Consider the following 17,252-nt stretch of genomic DNA (forward strand, 5'->3'; position numbering starts at 1 on the left):
CAGAGAGAGCCCGAGGTAGCCCAATGCTCCGAGCAATGCTCCCACCAGGGACAGAAGCCTCTAGAGCCTCCTAAGTCTAACCCTGGCCCCACCACCGGGTAACGCTGGCAGCAACTCCCTGATGTCCTGGGCCTCAGGGTTCTAGTTAGCACCACACTGGCTCCTTCTAGGCCACGGCCCATGGCTCCAGGACACTAGCGGCTCCAATGCCTTTGGCCTGCCCAGAGAAGGTCCCTCCTTTACCTCCTCCTCAAACCAAAGATGACAAAATGTGTACACCACACTCTTCATGCACAGAGCAGAGAATATTTGCCCAGAAAACGCATGACAGGAGGACGAGAGGGAATTCACTGGCCACATGCCGTGTACTGAATGTCTGTTGTTGAAATTCTCACCCCCCAAGATGATGGTATTAGGTGTGGGGCCTCTAGGAGGTGATTAGGTCATAAGGGTACAGCCCTTGTGAGTGGGATTAGTGGCCTTATAAAAGAGGCCCCTGAGAGCTGCCTCGATCTTTCCACTGAGTGAGGACACAGCAAGAAGGTGCTGCCTATGAACCAGGAAGTGAGTCCTCCCCAGACGCTGAATCTGCAGGCCCCTTGATCTTGGACTTCCCAGCCTCCTGAACTGTGAGCAGTAAACTTCTGTTGTTTATAAGCCTCCCAGTGCATGGTGTGTTGTTATGGCAAGCCGAATGCACTAAGACACACGTGCCATGTCAGCGTCTGCAGTGACAAAGGTGCTCAGGGTACCTCACCACTTCTCTAAGAGGGTTCTCACAGTCTCAACCCCTCCTCAGCAGCTCCTGCCCTACTCACTCTTGGCTCTCCCTTCCCTTTCTTCTCCCCGCTCCCCAGCATTTTTTTCTTTTGAGACAGAATCTCACTCTGCCACCCAGGCTGGAGTGCAGTGGTGCAGTCTCAGCTCACTGCAACCTCTGCCTCCTGGGTTCAAGGGATTCTCGTGCATCAGTCTCCCGAGTAGCTGGGACTACAGATGCACGCCACCACGCCCAGTTGGGTGATTTTTTGTTTTTGCTTTTTTGTATTTTTAGTATAGAGTGGGTTTCACCATGTTGGCCAGGCTGGTCTTGAACTCCTGGCCTCAAGTGATCCGCCAGCCTCAGTCTCCCAAAGTGCTGGGATTACAGGTGTGAGCCACCATGCCTGGCCTTCTGTTCCCCCTCTTGATTCTTGCTTTCTCCCTTCTTGATATATAAAATCAATAAAACTGAAATACACAATTGTTTAAACCTTGCTGGGTAATTTTTTGCACATAGTTTCTCCCCCATTTAGGAAACCGAGCTGCAGTTTCTTTCAGGGCAGTCTCCATCTTCCCCCTTCATTGAAAAATGTCATTGCTCAGTCAGGCCACAGCGCAGCCAACCCCCGTGACATGACAACTCCTGGATTCCCCTAGACACTAGTGGAGACCCTGGGCCAGAAGGGGTGGCTGCTGATGGGACAGTGACTGTCTCCAAACCCCTGAACTGAGGCATTAGGTCTAACAAGTTTGGGGGTGATAACACAGAATAACTGAAACAGAGTTAGTTGTGGGAGCTGGGGATGTGGGTGGCCACATCTAAGGGGAGTGATGGATAAGGGAAGAGAAGACGGGAAGAGGGTTAGGCCCGGTGGGGTAGCTCTGGACACCAGGTAACAATAGTGTGGAACTGAAGGAATCTGGGTCTCATTCCGTAATGGAGAAGGAGCCATCAGAAAGTCCCAGAGGGACTTAAAGACCCACCAGCTCCAGGTTAGGAAGGAGAGCTCAGAACAAAGAGAAGACAAAAATAACCCCAACAGTCCATGGAGTCCACACAATCCCTGTCAGAATCCCAGCTGGCCTCTTTGCAGAAATAGACAAGCTGATTCCAAAATTCATATGGGGCCGGGCACGGTGGCTCACTCCTGTAATGCCAGCACTTTGGGAGGCCAAGGCAAGCAGATCATCTGAGGTCAGGAGTTTGAGACCAGCCTGGCTAACATGGTGAAACCCAGTCTCTACTAAAAATACAAAAATTAGCTCGGTGTGGTGGCACGTATCTGCATTCTCAGCTACTCAGGAGGCTGAGGCAGGAGAATCACTTGAACCCAGGAGGCAGAGGTTGCAGTGAGCCGAGATCACGCCACTGCACTCCAGCCTGAGCGACAGAGTGAGACTCCGTCTCAAAAAAAAAAAAAAAAAAAATCATATGGAAACACATGGGACCCAGAATAGCCATGACAACCCTGACAGAGAAAAAAAAGATGGAGGATGCCCATTTCCTGATTTCACAACTTCTACAGAGCTGCAGTAATCATGCCAGTGATGTAGTGGCATGAGGAGAGGCAGATAGGTCAATGGGATAGAGCTGACGGTCCAAAAATAAACGCACACAGCTACAGTCAACTCATCCTTGACAAGGATGCCAGGGCCATTCAACGGGGGAAAGAAGAGTCTCTTCAACAAATGGCACTGGCCCAGCATGGTGGCTCACACCTGTAATCCCAACACTTTGAGAGGCCAGAGTGGGAAGATCCCTAGAGGCCAGGTGTTTGAGATGAGCCTGAGCAACAGAGCGAGACCCTACCTCTTAAAAAAAAAAAAAAAAAAAATTGTTTTTGAATTAGCTAGGTATGGCAGTGCACACCCTGTAGTCCTAGCTACTCAGGAAGCTGATGCAGGAGGATCCCTTGAGCCCAGGAGTTTGAGGCTGCAGTGAACTAGAATCATACCACTGCACTCCAGCCTGGGCAACAGAGCGAGATTCTGTCTCCAAAAACAAATTTTTTAAAGTAAAATAATAAAAACAATGGTGCCAGGACAACTAGATGTCCACATGCAAAAGAATGACATTGCATCCCTGCCTTATGCTATATCCAAAAATTAACTAGAAATGGATCAAAGACCTACATGGAAAAGCGAAAACTATAAAACTCTTAGAAGAAAACACAGGAGTACATCATGTGACCTGAGATTTGGCAATGGGTTCTCAGCTATGACACCAAATGCAACAGCAGCAAAAAAAGGATAAACTCGACTTCACCTACATTAACAACTTGTGCTTCAAAAGACACCATCAAGAATGTGGAAAGACAATCCAGAGTGGACTCTCAGTGGATGCTGAGAAGGTATTTGCAAGTCACATATCTGACAAGGACTTCTACCTAGAAATGATAAAGAACTCTTCAAATTCAGCTATAGGCCAGGCACAGTGGCTTCCGCCTGTAATCCCAGCACTTTGGGAGGCCGAGGTGGGAGGATCACCTGAGGTCAGGAGTTTGAGACCAGCCTGGCCAACATGGTGAAACCCTGTCTCTACTAAAAATACAAAAATTAGCTGTGTGTGGTGGTGCACACCTGTAATCCCAGCTACTTGGGAGGCTAAGGCAGGAGAATCACTTGAACCTGGGAGGCGGAGGTTGCAGTGAGCTGAGATCGCACCACTGCACTCCAGCCTGGGCCACAGAGTGAGACTCTGTCTCAAAAAAAAAAAAAAATCAGCTATAAAAACAACCCAATTAACCAGTTGAGGTGGCATATGCCTGTAATCCCAGCTACTCGGGAAGCTGAGGCACGAAAATCATTTGAACCCGGGAGGTGGAGGCTGCAATGAGCTGAGATTGCACCCTTGCACTCCAGCCTAGGCAACAGAGTGAGACTCCATCTCAAAAAAAAAAAAAAAAAAGCAATTTAAAAATCGGCAAGAAAAAAAAATTTTCAATATAAAAGGGCAAGGAATCGGAATGATTTTTCTCCAAAGACTACATATAAATGGCTAATAAGCATATGGAAAGATACTTGACGTCGCTAAGGAAGCATGAGGGACATGCCAATGAAATCTACAATGAGGCAGTGCTCCACACCCACCACAACGGCTAGAAGGAAAAATGAGAAATGGGTAAGTGTTGGTGAGGCTGTGCAGAGCTGGCACCCTCGTATACTGCTTATGGGAATGTAAAATGGTACAGCCACTTTGAAAAACAGTCTGGCAGCTCCTCAACAGTTACCATGTGGCCCAGCAAATTCACTCCCAGGTATACACTCGAGGTAAAGGCAAACAGGTGTTCACATAAAAACTTGCAGACAAATGTTCCTAGCAACAATATTTACAAAGCCAAAAAGTGGGAAAACCCAAACTTCTATCAACTGAGGGATGGATGAGTAAAATGTGGCCCATCGTGGCTTGGCACAGTGGCTCATGCCTGTAATCCCAGCACTCTGGGAGGCTGAGGCAGGCGGATTGCTTTGAGTCCAGGAGTTTGGAACCAACCTGGACAACATAGTGAGACCTTGTCTCTACAAAAAAAATTAAAAATTAGCCAAGCATGGTGGTGCATGCCTGTAGTCCCAGCTACTTGAGAAGCTGAGGTGGGAGGATCACCTGAGTCTGGGAGGCGGAAGTTGCAGTGAACCAAGGTTGTGTCACTGTACTCCAGCCTGGGCAACGGAGTGAGACCCTGCCTCTTAAAACAAAAAATGTGCTCCATCAACACAATGGAATATTATTCTGCCATAAACAGGAATGCAATGCTAATACATGCTGCACTATGGATGACCCTCAAAAACATGATGCTGAGTGGAAGAAGCCAGGAGCAAAAGGTCATGTGTTGTATGATTCCACTGATAGGAAATGTCCGGAACTCCCAGGTATCCACCTGAGATAAATGCAAACAGGTGTTCACACGAAAACCTGCAGACAAATGTTCCCAGCAACATTATTCACAACAGCCAAAAAGTGAGAAAACCCAAATATTCACCGATGGGAGGAACAGATGAAGAAATTGTGCCCTATTGTGGCTGGGTACAAATCCATACACACAGAAAAAAGATGAGTAGTTGCCAGGGGCTTGAGAAAGGGGAGAATGGGAAGTAACTGCTTAATGGGGATGAGGTTTCCTTTTGGGTTAATGGAAAGTTAGTGTCAAACTCCTCCACTCACTGAAAGAGAATAGTTAACAATGAATCTTTCAGAAAGTAACCTTCCATTTACTGTTCAGGGCTAGATGTTTTTATGGGCCTACTGGTGCCTATGGGTGAAACAATCAGGTTCTAACTCGATAGAGTGATGGTTAATCAACACAGTGATTATGCGAAACACCACTGAAATGTACACTTTAATACAGCACATTTGACATGAACTAGTCATCCCTCAGATTGGTATTAAAATTTGCAGATGCTCAAGTGTGACATAAAACGGTTCAGTGTTTGCATACAACCTACACACGTCCCCTACCCTACCATCACCCCATATTACTTACTTATTCATTTATTTTTGAGGCAGGGTCTCACTCTGTTGACCAGGGTGGAGTGCAGTAGTGCAATCACAGCTCACTACTGCCTTAAACTCCTGGGCTCAAGTGATTCTCCCACCTCAGCCTCCCGAGTAACTGGGACTACAGACATATGCCACTACACCTGGGCTTGAGCCCAGGCTGGTCTCAAACTCCTGGGCTCATGCGATCCTCCGGCCTCGGCCTCCCAAAGTGCTGGGATTACAGGTGTGAGCCACCACAGGCAGCCTCGTATACTTTAAATTATCTCTAGGTTATTTATAATACCTAATATAATGTAAATGCTATGTAAATAGTTATCATATTGTATTGTTTTATCAATTTGGATTATTTTTTATTTTTTAATCTTTAATCGGTGGTTGGTTAGATCCAAGGATGCAGAACCCTTGGATACAGAGGGCCAACTTGTCTCAATTTTAGAAAAAGAGAAGCCACTGTCTATGGTTATAAGCAACTTTAAAAACTTCAGCCTGTAATTCCAGCACTTTGGGAGGCTGAGGTGGGCAGATCACGAGGTCAGGAGATTGAGATCATCCTAACCAACATGGTGAAACCCCGTCTCTACTAAAATACAAAAAATTAGCCGGGCGTGGTGGTGCGTGCCTGTAATCCCAGCTACTTGGGAGGCTGAGACAGAGGAATCGCTTGAACCCAGGAGGCAGAGACTGCAGTGAGCCGAGATCGTGCCACTGCACTCCAGCCTGGCAACAGAGCAAGACTCCGTTTTAAAAAAAAAAAAATCTTCACTCTCGCCAGGCTTGGTGGCTTACACCTGTAATCCTAACGCTTTGAGAAGCCAAGGCAGGAGAATCATTTGAGCTCAAGAGTTTGAGATCCAGTCTCTATTTGGGGAAAAAAAAAAATTATTTTTTTAAAAAACCAACTTCTTCTCCTAGAAAACACCAAATGGTGGCCGGGCGCGGTGGCTCACACTTGTAATCCCAGCACTTTGGGAGTCCGAGGCGGGCAGATCACGAAGTCAGGAGATCGAGACCACGGTGAAACTCCGTCTCTACTAAAAATACAAAAAATCAGCCGGGCGCGGTGGCGGGTGCCTGTAGTCCCAGCTACTCGGAGAGGCTGAGGCAGGAGAACGGCGTGAACCCGGGAGGTGGAGCTTGCAGTGAGCCGAGATTGCGCCACTGCACTCCAGCTTGGGCGACAGAGCGAGACTCTGTCTCAAAAAAAAAAAAAAAAAAGAAAACACCAAATGGCGGATAACACCGGTGCAGAGGGGGGTGGGGGGCGGTGTCAGAGGCCCTGGGATGGACAACCACAGTAACTTCCACGGAGGTTTCAGCAGTGGCATCTGGGGCTGGGGTCCCGGCCGTGGACGGGGCCGGGGCCAGGGCCAAGGCCACGGAGCTTGCAGAAGCAAGGCCAAGGATAGGAGTGGATGCCCGTCACCAAGCTGGGCCGCCTGGTCAACGATGTGAAGATCAAGTCCCTGGAGGAGAGCTATCTCTTCTCCCGCCCATCAAGGAATCTGAGATCATTGACTTTTGCCCGGGGGCCTCTCTCAAGGATGAGATTTTGAAGATTATGCCAGTGCAGAAACAGACCCGCGCCGGCAGTGCACCAGGTTCAAAGCGTTTGTTGCTATCAGGGACTACAATGGCCACATCAGTCTGGGTGTTAAGTGCTCCAAGGAGGTGGCCACCGCCATCCGCAGGGCCATCATCCTGGCCAAGCTCTCCATTGTCCCCATGTGCAGAGGCTACTGGGGGAACAAGATCGGCAAGCCCCACATTGTCCCTTGCAAGGTGACAGGCCACTGCAACTCTGTGCTGGTGTACCTCATCCCCACGCCCAGGGACACTGGCATTGTCTCAGCCCCTGTGTCTAAGAAGCCGCTCATGATGGCTAGTATCAATGGCTGCTACACCTCAGCCAGGGGCTGCACTGCCATCCTGGGCAACTTCGCCAAGGCCACCTTTGATGCCATCTCTAAGACCTACAGCTACCTGACCCCCAACCTCTGGAAGGAGACTGTATTCACCAAGTCTCCCTATCAGGAATTCACTGACCACCTTGTCAAGACCTACACCAGAGTCTCCATGCAGAGGACCCAGGCTCCAGCTGTGGCTACAACATAGGGATTTTATACAAGAAAAATAAAGTGAATTAAGCCTGAAAAAAAAAAAAAAACTTCATTCTGCAGCCCCCAAGAGCTCATGTTTCCATCCAGGGCAGACCCTCGCCCCTCCCCACCACCAGCCAGGGATGGAAGTTTTCCTGGACTACATTTAGCACAAAGTAGATGTAACCAAAACGAGTGAGACCCTTACCTGCACCTCGCTGGTTTTCTGTCTGATTGCCTCTTCCTTTTCTCGAATGTCTTGTTCCAGTGAATATTTCTCTCTGAATGTTTAAAAATATTTTGTGAAAACAAGAGTGAATAATAAGCCTCCACCCCTTCCCAAGACCTGATTCTGTTCACCCCCACAAAAGCCCCTCTGTGTGCTGGCAGAAGTCTAAGAATGAGCCCCAGCGACCGCTCGCCCTGTACAGTCCCTTCCCCGTCGACTGTAGGTAGGACCTGTGACCACGGGAGGGATTGCTCCCAACATAACCACCTTCTAAAAGCAGCACGCTTTCTCTACCTGGTGGCCCAAGTGGAAGTCAGAGACATCCCAAGTGTAATAAGGACCCAACGCGCCCTTGCTAACTTTGAAGGTGGAGGGGCCACGTGAGGGGGAACAGGGGCAGTGTCCAGGAGCACAGAGTGGCCCTGGCTGACACTCAGCAAGGAAAAAGAGACCTCGGACCCCCAGCCGCAGGGAAATGGATTCTGCCAACACCTGAATGAGCCTGGAAACAAATTCTTCCCCTAGAGCCTCCAACAAGAGCCCAGCCCAGCTGACAACTTGACCACAGCCTATGACACCCCAGACAGCCCAGGAGAGCCTATCTGAACTACTGCTTTTTTTTTTTTTTTTGAGGGAGTCTCGCTCTGTCACCCAGGCTGGAGTGCAGTGGCGCAATCTCAGCTCACTGCATCCTCCACCTCCCCGGTTCAAGCGATTCTCCTGCCTCAGCCTCCCAAGTAGCTGGGACTACAGGCACGTGCCACCACGCCCGGCTAATTTTTGTATTTTTAGTACAGACGGGGTTTCACTGTGTTAGTCAGGACGGTCTCTATCTCCTGACCTTGTGATCCGCCCGCCTCTCCTGACCTCGTGATCCACCCACCTCGGCCTCCCAAAGTACTGGGATTATAGGCGTGGGCCAACATGCCAGGCCTTTTTTTTGAATAGGCTTTTGCTCTGTCACCCAGGCTGGACTGCAGTGGCATGATCATAGCTCACTGCATCCTTGACCTCCTGGGCTCAAGCAATCCTCCTACCTTAGCCTCCTGAGTAGCTAGGACCACAGGTGTACCTCACCAGGCCTGACTAATTTTTTATTTTTTGTAGCCGAGGTCTCATTATGTGGCCCAGGCTGGTCTGGACCTCCTGGTTGGCTCAACCGATCCTCTTGCCTTGGCCTCCCAAAGCACTTGGATTACAGGCATGAGCCACAGCACCCGGCCTTCTTTTATTTTTAAACTGAGATAGAATTCGTGCATGTATTTCCTAGCACTGCTGTAACAAATCGCCAACTGGGTGGCTTGGAACAGGAAAAACTGATTATAGGTGTGAACCACAAGGCCCAGGTTTTAGTGCCCTTATAAGAAGGACCCCAGAGAGCTTCCTTTGCTCCTTTTGCCCTGTGAGGACACGGCAAGAAGGTGACTGCCCAGGGTTTAGTGTCCTTATAAGAAGGACCCCAGAGAGCTTCCTTTGCTCCTTTTGCCCTGTGAGGACACGGCAAGAAGGTGACTCTCCAGGAATCAGCAAATGGGCCCTCAGCAGACCGGATCTGCTGGTATCTTGAGGTTGGACTTTGCAGCCTCCAGAACTGTGCAAAATGTCTGATGTTTAAGCCACCCATTCAGAGTGATTTGTTACAGCAGTCTGAATGGACTAAGACCCTCCTCTTGTGCCCAAAGAGGCTGCCTCAGGGACAGGAACACCATGTGTCTAACAGACCCTGCCTCCTGCCTGGGGACCCAGGACTTGCGCAACAGTAAGGCCCTCTCAGGGACATATCGACAAACACACAATAAGTGATCATTGGAATATTCATTTCCACAAGCTCGGAAACTTACAATACAAAGTGCTCTTTAAACTGAAGGACCTAACATGCCCTTGCTGGCTTATGGCAGTGTGAAATCATAGGAGGAAAGCTCAGCCCACACTCCCTGAATCCAAGGGCCACTCTCAGAGCCACCTGCTCAAGGGGCCACTGCAGGCCCCAGCCTCCTACAGATGGGCGCTCTGCACACACCAGCCTGTCACCTCCACATTGGGGAAACAAGGCTCCTGGCTGTCTGAGGCCACACTGGGGTGATTCACACCCCAGCGTCCCTTCCTAAACCAGGACCCTTGCACGACAGGGGCTCCCTCCATCCTTGGCCTGCTGGTCCTGATTCTCAGGCCTGCCCAGGCTCTAGGATGCTGGCCCTGCATCCTCAAGACACCCTCAGCCCTGTCAGGCTGCACATCCTTGCTGATTGCCAGTTTGGATAACACGGCCCCCAGGAGCCGAGACAGAACAGGAACCGTCCGCTGCACTGAACATGAAGTGGGGTGCCTGGCTCAGGCCGTGGCTGAGGTTTTCTAACCAGCCACCCACCTTGATCCCCTCCAAGACCTAACCTGCCTTTGCTCATCAGGGCTCTGCTAACAGCACAAAACCAAGCCCAGAGGAGCTGACGGAATACTGCACCTGTTAATATGACCCCCGTGGATCCCCCAGCTAGGACCAGGATCCAGTCCTCCCTGGGAAAGTCAAAGCCCTTTCCATTTTCAGCCAAGTAAACAATCTCTTTCCCACAGAGGGCAAAGCACCTTTGGGCCCTTCTGCACGGTGCCCCGACATCACGAGTCCACCCTGTCCTAGAATCGACTGGAAAAAAGATGCTGGCTGGCACAGTGGCTCATGCCTGTAATCCCAGCACTTTGGGAGGCCGAGGCGGGTGGATCACTTGAGGTCAGGAGTTCGAGACCAGCCTGGGCAACATGGCGAAACCCTATCTCTACAAAAAATACAAAAAAATTAGCCAGGCATGGTGGCATGCACCTGTACTCTCAGCTACCTGGGAGGCTGAGTGGGAAGATCACTTGAGCCCAGGAGGCAGAGGCTGCAGTGAGCTGAGATCACACCACTGCACTCCAACCTAGGTGACCGAATGAGACTCTGTCTCAAATTAAAAAAAAAAAAAAAAAATCTAGCCGGCATGGCGGTGCGTCCTAGCTACTTGAGAGGCTGAGATGGGAGGATTGCTTAAGCCTAGGAGACAGACGCTACAGTGAGCCATGATCACGCCACTACACTCCAGCTTGGGTGACAGAGCAAGACCCTGTCTGAAAAACAAACAACAAAAAAGGATGTCATTCTTGAAGAGGATCCAGAGGGGAATACAGGAAGTGGCTGCATTTCTTTATACCAGACTCTAAAAGTACAGACAGCTCATCCAAAGCCCTCATTAAACTAAGGCACTAGGCAAGGAGGGGAGTCAGAGACCTGGAGGCCCCTTCACACCTTCAGCTGCTGGGTCCTAAGCCTGCTCCTCGCCATCCGAGACCCAATTGCTCTAGCTGTCAAGGATAACAAGGCCTTCCTAGCACTGGGGAGAGGCTGATGCCTGGGGTTACTGAGCTGCGACCTGCCTGAGACCACACAGCTGCCACAGCCTCTGCCCACGACCTGCCTGGGACCACACAGCTGCCACAGGCTCTGCCCACGACCTGCCTGGGACCACACAGCTGCCACGGGCTCTGCCCACGACCTGCCTGGGACCACACAGCTGCCACCCACAGGATCTGGTCAAGACCTGCCTGGGACCACACAGCTGCTACGGGCTCTGGCTGAGGCTGACTCAAATGTAAGATGTCACTCTTTGAGCCCCTTGAGCCAGTTTAGGGCCTCAGAAGCTGTATCTTTTCCTTCCTTCTGAATAAACCTATGATGAGCAAACTTCCAGGTGAGTCTCTGATATTTCCGATAACAACCTGGGAGAGTTCGTGTAACGTTTGGATGTGGAGGGAAGGGCCGTTTCCAACATACCTTTGTAACTGGGCGATCTCTTGACTGATGTCATCAAGCTCCTTCACGCCAGTAAACTCCCCGGAGCCGAGAGAGCCTGAACTGTCCTAGAATCGAATTCAGAGGCGAGATCTCTAATTAGCAACCTGACATCACCTGACAGGAGGCACCAGCAGGTCTCGGGCCCAGGGATAAAATTGTCCCTTTAGTACACAGGGTGAGGTAGCACAAGTGCCAGCCCCCTGCCTGGGGAAATAACTGGGCAGCCAAGCCACCCTCCCGGGGTCCCCTGTCGAGGAAGGCAGGGACCACGGGCAGCACCCGCCACCGACTGTGGGCTCATGTGTGACACCAGTGCCACCTGGTGGCAGGCGGTGGGAAGGGATGTCAATACCCCCAGGGCATGACCAGCACCACTCACCGGGCCGGGCGTGCCTCTCTCCGAAGGTGGGACCATGTCCGGCGAGAGGACTTGAGGGGGGTCGATGCCTTTACTGACCTTCTGCTGAATGAAATACATAGCTAACGCGAATTGGTCTTTGCTTAACTTCCCCGTTTGCCTCGTATCGGCCAGGGCCCTGGGAGAAACGTGGGGATGCTAATTACACATCACAGGCACCAACTCAGCCTGAACACAAGTCACCGATCCCAAGCTTTTCAAAAACGACAGCGACAAAAACAACGGCAGGGCGTAGTGGCAAGCGCCAGCTCCTTCCCTACTTCACATCTCCTTCCTAGGAAGTGACCCAGGGGTTCCCCACTCCCAGTGTCCCCCACCCTAGGAGGGCTGTCGGGGCTGAAGAACCCCAAGCCCCTGACCATGGGCTGAGGAGCCAACCCCCTGGGAAAACCTCACTAGGGCTAAGATGCAGCTGCCTCTTCCTTTGGCTTATTTCATGTGTGGGGCAGGCTCTGATGCCGCAGGCGTGGAGTAGACCAGCCCTTCCGTGGAAATGGGTGCTGAGACCAAGCATTGTCCCTGTAGCTCTGGGTCATCTGAATGGCCCCGGCCACTGGCCTTCAATGGGGATGACTGCAGCACTTTGGGGTGTCATCATGATGAAGGAAGAATCAGCAACGACTCTCCGTCTTTGTTATGAACGGAACGTTTATGTCCCCCCAGATTCCTATGTCCAAATCCTATCCCTCAATGGGATGGTGTTGAGAGGTGGGGCCTCTGGGAAGTGATGAGGTTATGAGGGTGGAGCCTCAGGAGTGGGATTAGTGCCCTTATAAAAGAGGCCCCAGAAGGCTCTCTCTGCTCCTTTTGCCATGTGAGAACACAGCAAGCAGGTGGCCATCCACAGACTAGGCAGTGAGCCCTCACCAGACACTGGATCTGCCGGTGCCTGGATCACGGACTTCCACCCCCCAAAGCTGTAAGAAACGTCTGTTTCTAAGCCACTCTGTCTATGGCACTTTGTCACAGCAGCCCAATGGTCTAAAACACGCCTCTTGTGCCCAGATGAGGCTGCCACAGGGGCATGGCCACAATGCACAGGACAGTCCCCCACAACTAAGCGTCCCCTGCCCACATGGCTCTTGGATGTCCTGAAAGATGGGCCAAGGCAGCATTTGAATAGCAGTACACAGTGGTCCTATGGAGCTGAGGTGAGAGGCTCCGCGACACTCATAATCAAGGAGCCAGCCAGGGCCGGGTGCAGTGGCTCATGTCTGTGTTCTCAACACTTTGGGAGCTGAGGCGGGCGGATCACCTCAGGAGTTCGAGACCAGCTTGGCCAACATGGGGAAATCCCGCCTCTACTAAAAATACAAAAATTAGCCGGGCATGGTGGCACGTGCCTGTAATCCCAGCTGCTCAGGAGGCTGAGGCACAAGAATCACTTGAACCCGGGAGGCAGAGGTTTCAGTGAGCCAAGATCGCGCCAATGCACTCCAGCCTGGGCAACAGTGAGTCTGTCTCAAAAAAACGAGCCAGCCAGGAAGGGAAGGGACCCTTTTGGAATAAGGACAAGGCCTTTGGCATCTATGAAAAATGTCTTCCTTCACCCATGCTGCCCTCTCAACGTGGGACCTCGTTTCCCGCCTCCCGTGTAGTTGCGGCAGAAGCTGTTACAACAGAAGTTTCCCCCTCTTTACCAAAACAGAGCTGGGACCGTTCTAACAGACTTATTTATACCCAAATGCGGTCCGTGAACAGAGCTGCAGAGAATGAGCAGATCTCAAGGAACATTGCTGATAAATGCCTAGTTGTCCCCACAGTTCAAGGCCCTGACGATTTCGTACTGCCACTGTCTCTCCCCAGTCTGCCCATGCGGGCCCGAGCCTGCTCATGGGCTGCAGCTGCCTCTCCACTCCTGCCCCTTTTCTGCTCCTGCCATCTCTCAAGGAGCGTGGGCTCCGAGGCCCACCTGTGGAAGGTTCTGAGAGAATGAAGGAGAAGCAAGCTTAGGGGTAGCTCAGTCTGCGGCCATCTGGCTCTGACACCACATCCTGCTCTGCTGACCCGTACGGTGGCAGACATCGCAGGGACAAAGCCTCTGTCTTCATGCTCCCCCTCCTCCCAGTCCCTCCTGGTGTGTCATCTACATTGGGCCATGCCCCACCCCAGCCCCTCACAGACACATCTAGACTTCTTTTCTCATGGTTGTTTATTCAAGAGCCCGATCATCCTTTCCTTCCCCTTTGCTGCCCACATGGAATGACCTCTGAGTTCCTTCTTTTGATCCAGGTGGATTAGTGATTTCCTGTGTCATTTCCATGTCGTTACATCATGTATCAATTGCAGCATGCATTATAAATTACTTTCCTTCTACTGCCCCCTGGATCTGACAGTCAGGGTGTCAGGGCACTAACCAGGAACTGTATGTGTGTTGGTTTCAGAGTCATAAAGGGGACACTGTGTTTTGTTGGTTTCTAAAAGGGACAGTGGATCTGAGGCAGCTGAGACCCACTGTCCCTAGCCAGTTGGAGGCGGCTTGACCATTTGGGTGATGACTCTGGGACAGCTGGTTCTCAGGCTCCCACCTCACAGTGTGGACATCTGTGAATTACCACTAAGAACAGTCATTTCTCCCAAGCCACTAAGTAACATCCTGAATTTCACTGCTCTACTTGGAGGGATTTGCCTCTTGAGAATTATCCAGCAATTCTTTCCTTTTGATAGCTCCCAAGTGAAGCCTTCTCTAAGGCCACAGGGCTCTGAGCAACAAGCTCAAAAGTGACCTCAGCCCTGGCCAATGGCAAGAGGAGTGCCCCAGCCGTATGAAGTCGGCTGTATCCAGCCCTGGGGGAAAGAGGGGTTGAGGCCGACTCCTCAACTGGGCTCTGAGGCACAGACAGGGTCTCCTTGTGCTCACCCTCCCGCCGGGAGCCAAAGCACTGGCCTTTCCAGAGCAGGGCCTACTGCAGGAGGCAGCTGTAGCCCCCGCCCCCGCCCTCACCCCTCCAGGCCACTGTGCTAGAGGCTCCAAGGCCCTGCTGCCCCAACCTCCCGGAGGCGGCTGTGACAAAGGCCAGGCCTGTTAGAACCAGCATCATGGCCAGCAAGAATAGGGCCCAGCTGTGTAAGCAAATGGCCTGGGAGCTCTTAAGATGGACCAGAGGCCCTTCCTACTAAAAGACAGTGAACTGACCTTCACGGAGCATGGGCTTCGAGCCTTGGCACATGCACCTTGCTCAGCCTGTCAGGCCAGGGAGAATAAAGGATGCCAGACACAGCGGAAGCCTGTGACAGGCTAGAGGGGGGCCCCCTGACCACCACCCTCCACAGTCTTCACCCACAGGCCCCCTGGAGCCACCCACAGCCACAACTGCCACCTGTGTGGCCTTACCATATGTGTGCTAGAAGGTTCTGGGTGAGGCCTGAGTGCATGAAGATCTCCTTCACCTCCTGGCCACTCACGTAGCCGTCCAGGTCCAGGTCGGTCTTCAGGAATATCTCATCAAATCGCATCTTGTCTGCCACAGGCACCACCCAGTTCACTGTTGGCTGAAACAATTTTTGGCAAAACAGTTAACCTGGAAGCTTTTTATGACCCCTAGACACATGCTTTTTGATGATGGGGTGATTAAAGCACTTCCATGCACATTTGGCATCAAACTCTCCTCAATTACATGAGCCAAGAGGGCAGATGAGATCCTTGTTCTGTAACTGGCGAAATTGAGGCTGAGACAGGTTGAGGCTGGCTCTGTGAAGCTCACCCAGATGCCAGTCTGCACCTCTCTCCACCCCATCACCCGCTCTCCTTGTCCATCCACCCTGCCACCCAGGGTGTGAGGGAGGCTGTGATCTTCAAGGGATGGGTTCAAGCATGCCAGGAAAGACCCTCCCGAGCATCCACTTGGAAGGACCATCCCTGGAGAGCCGGCCTGGCCACATGCCAGCCTCCCTGGTCCTCCCACTCCTCCACCCTGCAGGCAGCCAAAGTGTCCCATCCCAGGACTCTGAAGACCACCCTTCTATGTCCCTGATCCCACTCCTGAGACAACAAAGATACCCCCAAGGTGTGAGTACACATGTCACTGACAGGTAACAAATGAGACCCACCATCCAAGAGGGCCACCACCCACGAGGCCCCACGAACATTCATGCAGCCCCAACCCCGCCAGGGCAGACGGAGCCACGAGCCCAGTGCAGCTTGAAGTTCACACCCCTGGGGCTGGGCCACCTGCTGCACATGCAGCCCCTCTCGCCACCGGCTCACAGTTAACTTGGGAGAGGCAAACACCATCGTAGGTCAACCAGGGCCCGGTCACCTCCTGGTTCAGAGGCATCGAGGCCCCTCAGGCACTCAGGAGCAGGCCCTTCCATGGCCTACTCCGCCTGCATTACCGCGGGCCTTCAATACACCCACCACGCCACAGTTCATGGCATCTGTGTCCCGAACTCTAGATGTGCTTTTCCTCTTCTCTTTTTTGAATATTTATACAAATCACTCCTTTAAACAATCTCATAATAGCAATGAGAATAAATACCTGATTGAATTATCTAGATGATGAGGGAGTGGAGAGAAAACGGACAGGCAAATGTGGCTGGAGGGATCGACTGTTCCTCCTCCATGCAGCAACTGTACAGAAAAGCCGCACCCCACTCCTCACCTTCGATGAACACCATGATGCCTGAAAGTGCCACTCAAAGTCATTCCTCTTAGTTATGAAAGGATTTCTTAGGCTGGGTGCAGTGGCTCACGCCTATAATCCCAGCACTTTGGGAGGCTGAGGTGGGTGGATCACCTGAGGCCAGGAGTTCAAGACCAGGTTGGCCAACATGGTGAAACCCCCTCTCTACTAAAAACACAAAAAATTAGCCAGGTGTGGTAGTAGGCACCTGTAATCCCAGCTATTCAGGAGGCTGAGGCAGGAGAATTGCTTGAACCTGGGAGGCGGAGGTTGCAGTGAGCTGAGATTGTGCCACTGCACTCCAGTCTGGGCGACAGAGCAAGACTCCATCACGGGAAAAAAAAAAAAAAAAAGGATTTCTCAAAGAGTTCTCACAGTGTTGACAATCCAAAGATGTCCATAGGATTGAGGAGAAGGGACTCATGGTCAAGACTGAGAAACAATGGTTAAACTCATTTACTCTTCATGAACAAGTCTCCTGTGATGTCCAAATCTAACGGGCTCCTGATACCAACTCAGGGAATTCAGAAAGCAAGCTTGGGAAACAAGGGATACCATGTGACCCAGATCAGCTTAGTTCAGGGGTTTCATGTAGCAAGTATGTGTGATGAAGTACAGCAAGGACTTGATCAAACAATTTAGCAAAATCCATGGAGCTAGGTCAGGCACAGTGCTCATGCCTGTAATCCCAGCACTTTGGGAGGCCAAGGCAGGAGGATCCCTCAAGCCCAGGAGTCCAAGACCAGCCAGCATAACACAGCAAGACCCCATCTCTACAAAATAAATAAATAAATAAAATTAGCT

General features: G+C 51.5%; 1 protein-coding gene and 1 pseudogene across 24 annotated transcripts in view; one reads left to right on the plus strand and one right to left on the minus strand.

The window, feature by feature from the left end:
• Nucleotides 1-17,252, minus strand: part of EPS15L1 (epidermal growth factor receptor pathway substrate 15 like 1) — a 116,487-nt gene that overhangs the window by 50,195 nt on the left and 49,040 nt on the right. For all 24 annotated transcript variants that reach the window (XM_055239149.2, XM_063616224.1, XM_063616216.1 and 21 more), the window contains 4 exons: nt 15,161-15,318; nt 11,788-11,944; nt 11,388-11,473; nt 7,565-7,637 (listed from right to left, as the gene is read on the minus strand). In XM_055239149.2, coding sequence (XP_055095124.1) covers nt 7,565-7,637; nt 11,388-11,473; nt 11,788-11,944; nt 15,161-15,318 — 474 coding nt within the window. The remainder of the gene's footprint in view (nt 1-7,564; nt 7,638-11,387; nt 11,474-11,787; nt 11,945-15,160; nt 15,319-17,252) is intronic.
• LOC129460801 (small ribosomal subunit protein uS5-like) lies at nt 6,487-7,535 on the plus strand (annotated as a pseudogene).

The sequence above is a fragment of the Symphalangus syndactylus genome, chromosome 13 (genome assembly GCF_028878055.3).
Source record: "Symphalangus syndactylus isolate Jambi chromosome 13, NHGRI_mSymSyn1-v2.1_pri, whole genome shotgun sequence".
NCBI classification, from domain to species: domain Eukaryota; kingdom Metazoa; phylum Chordata; class Mammalia; order Primates; family Hylobatidae; genus Symphalangus; species Symphalangus syndactylus.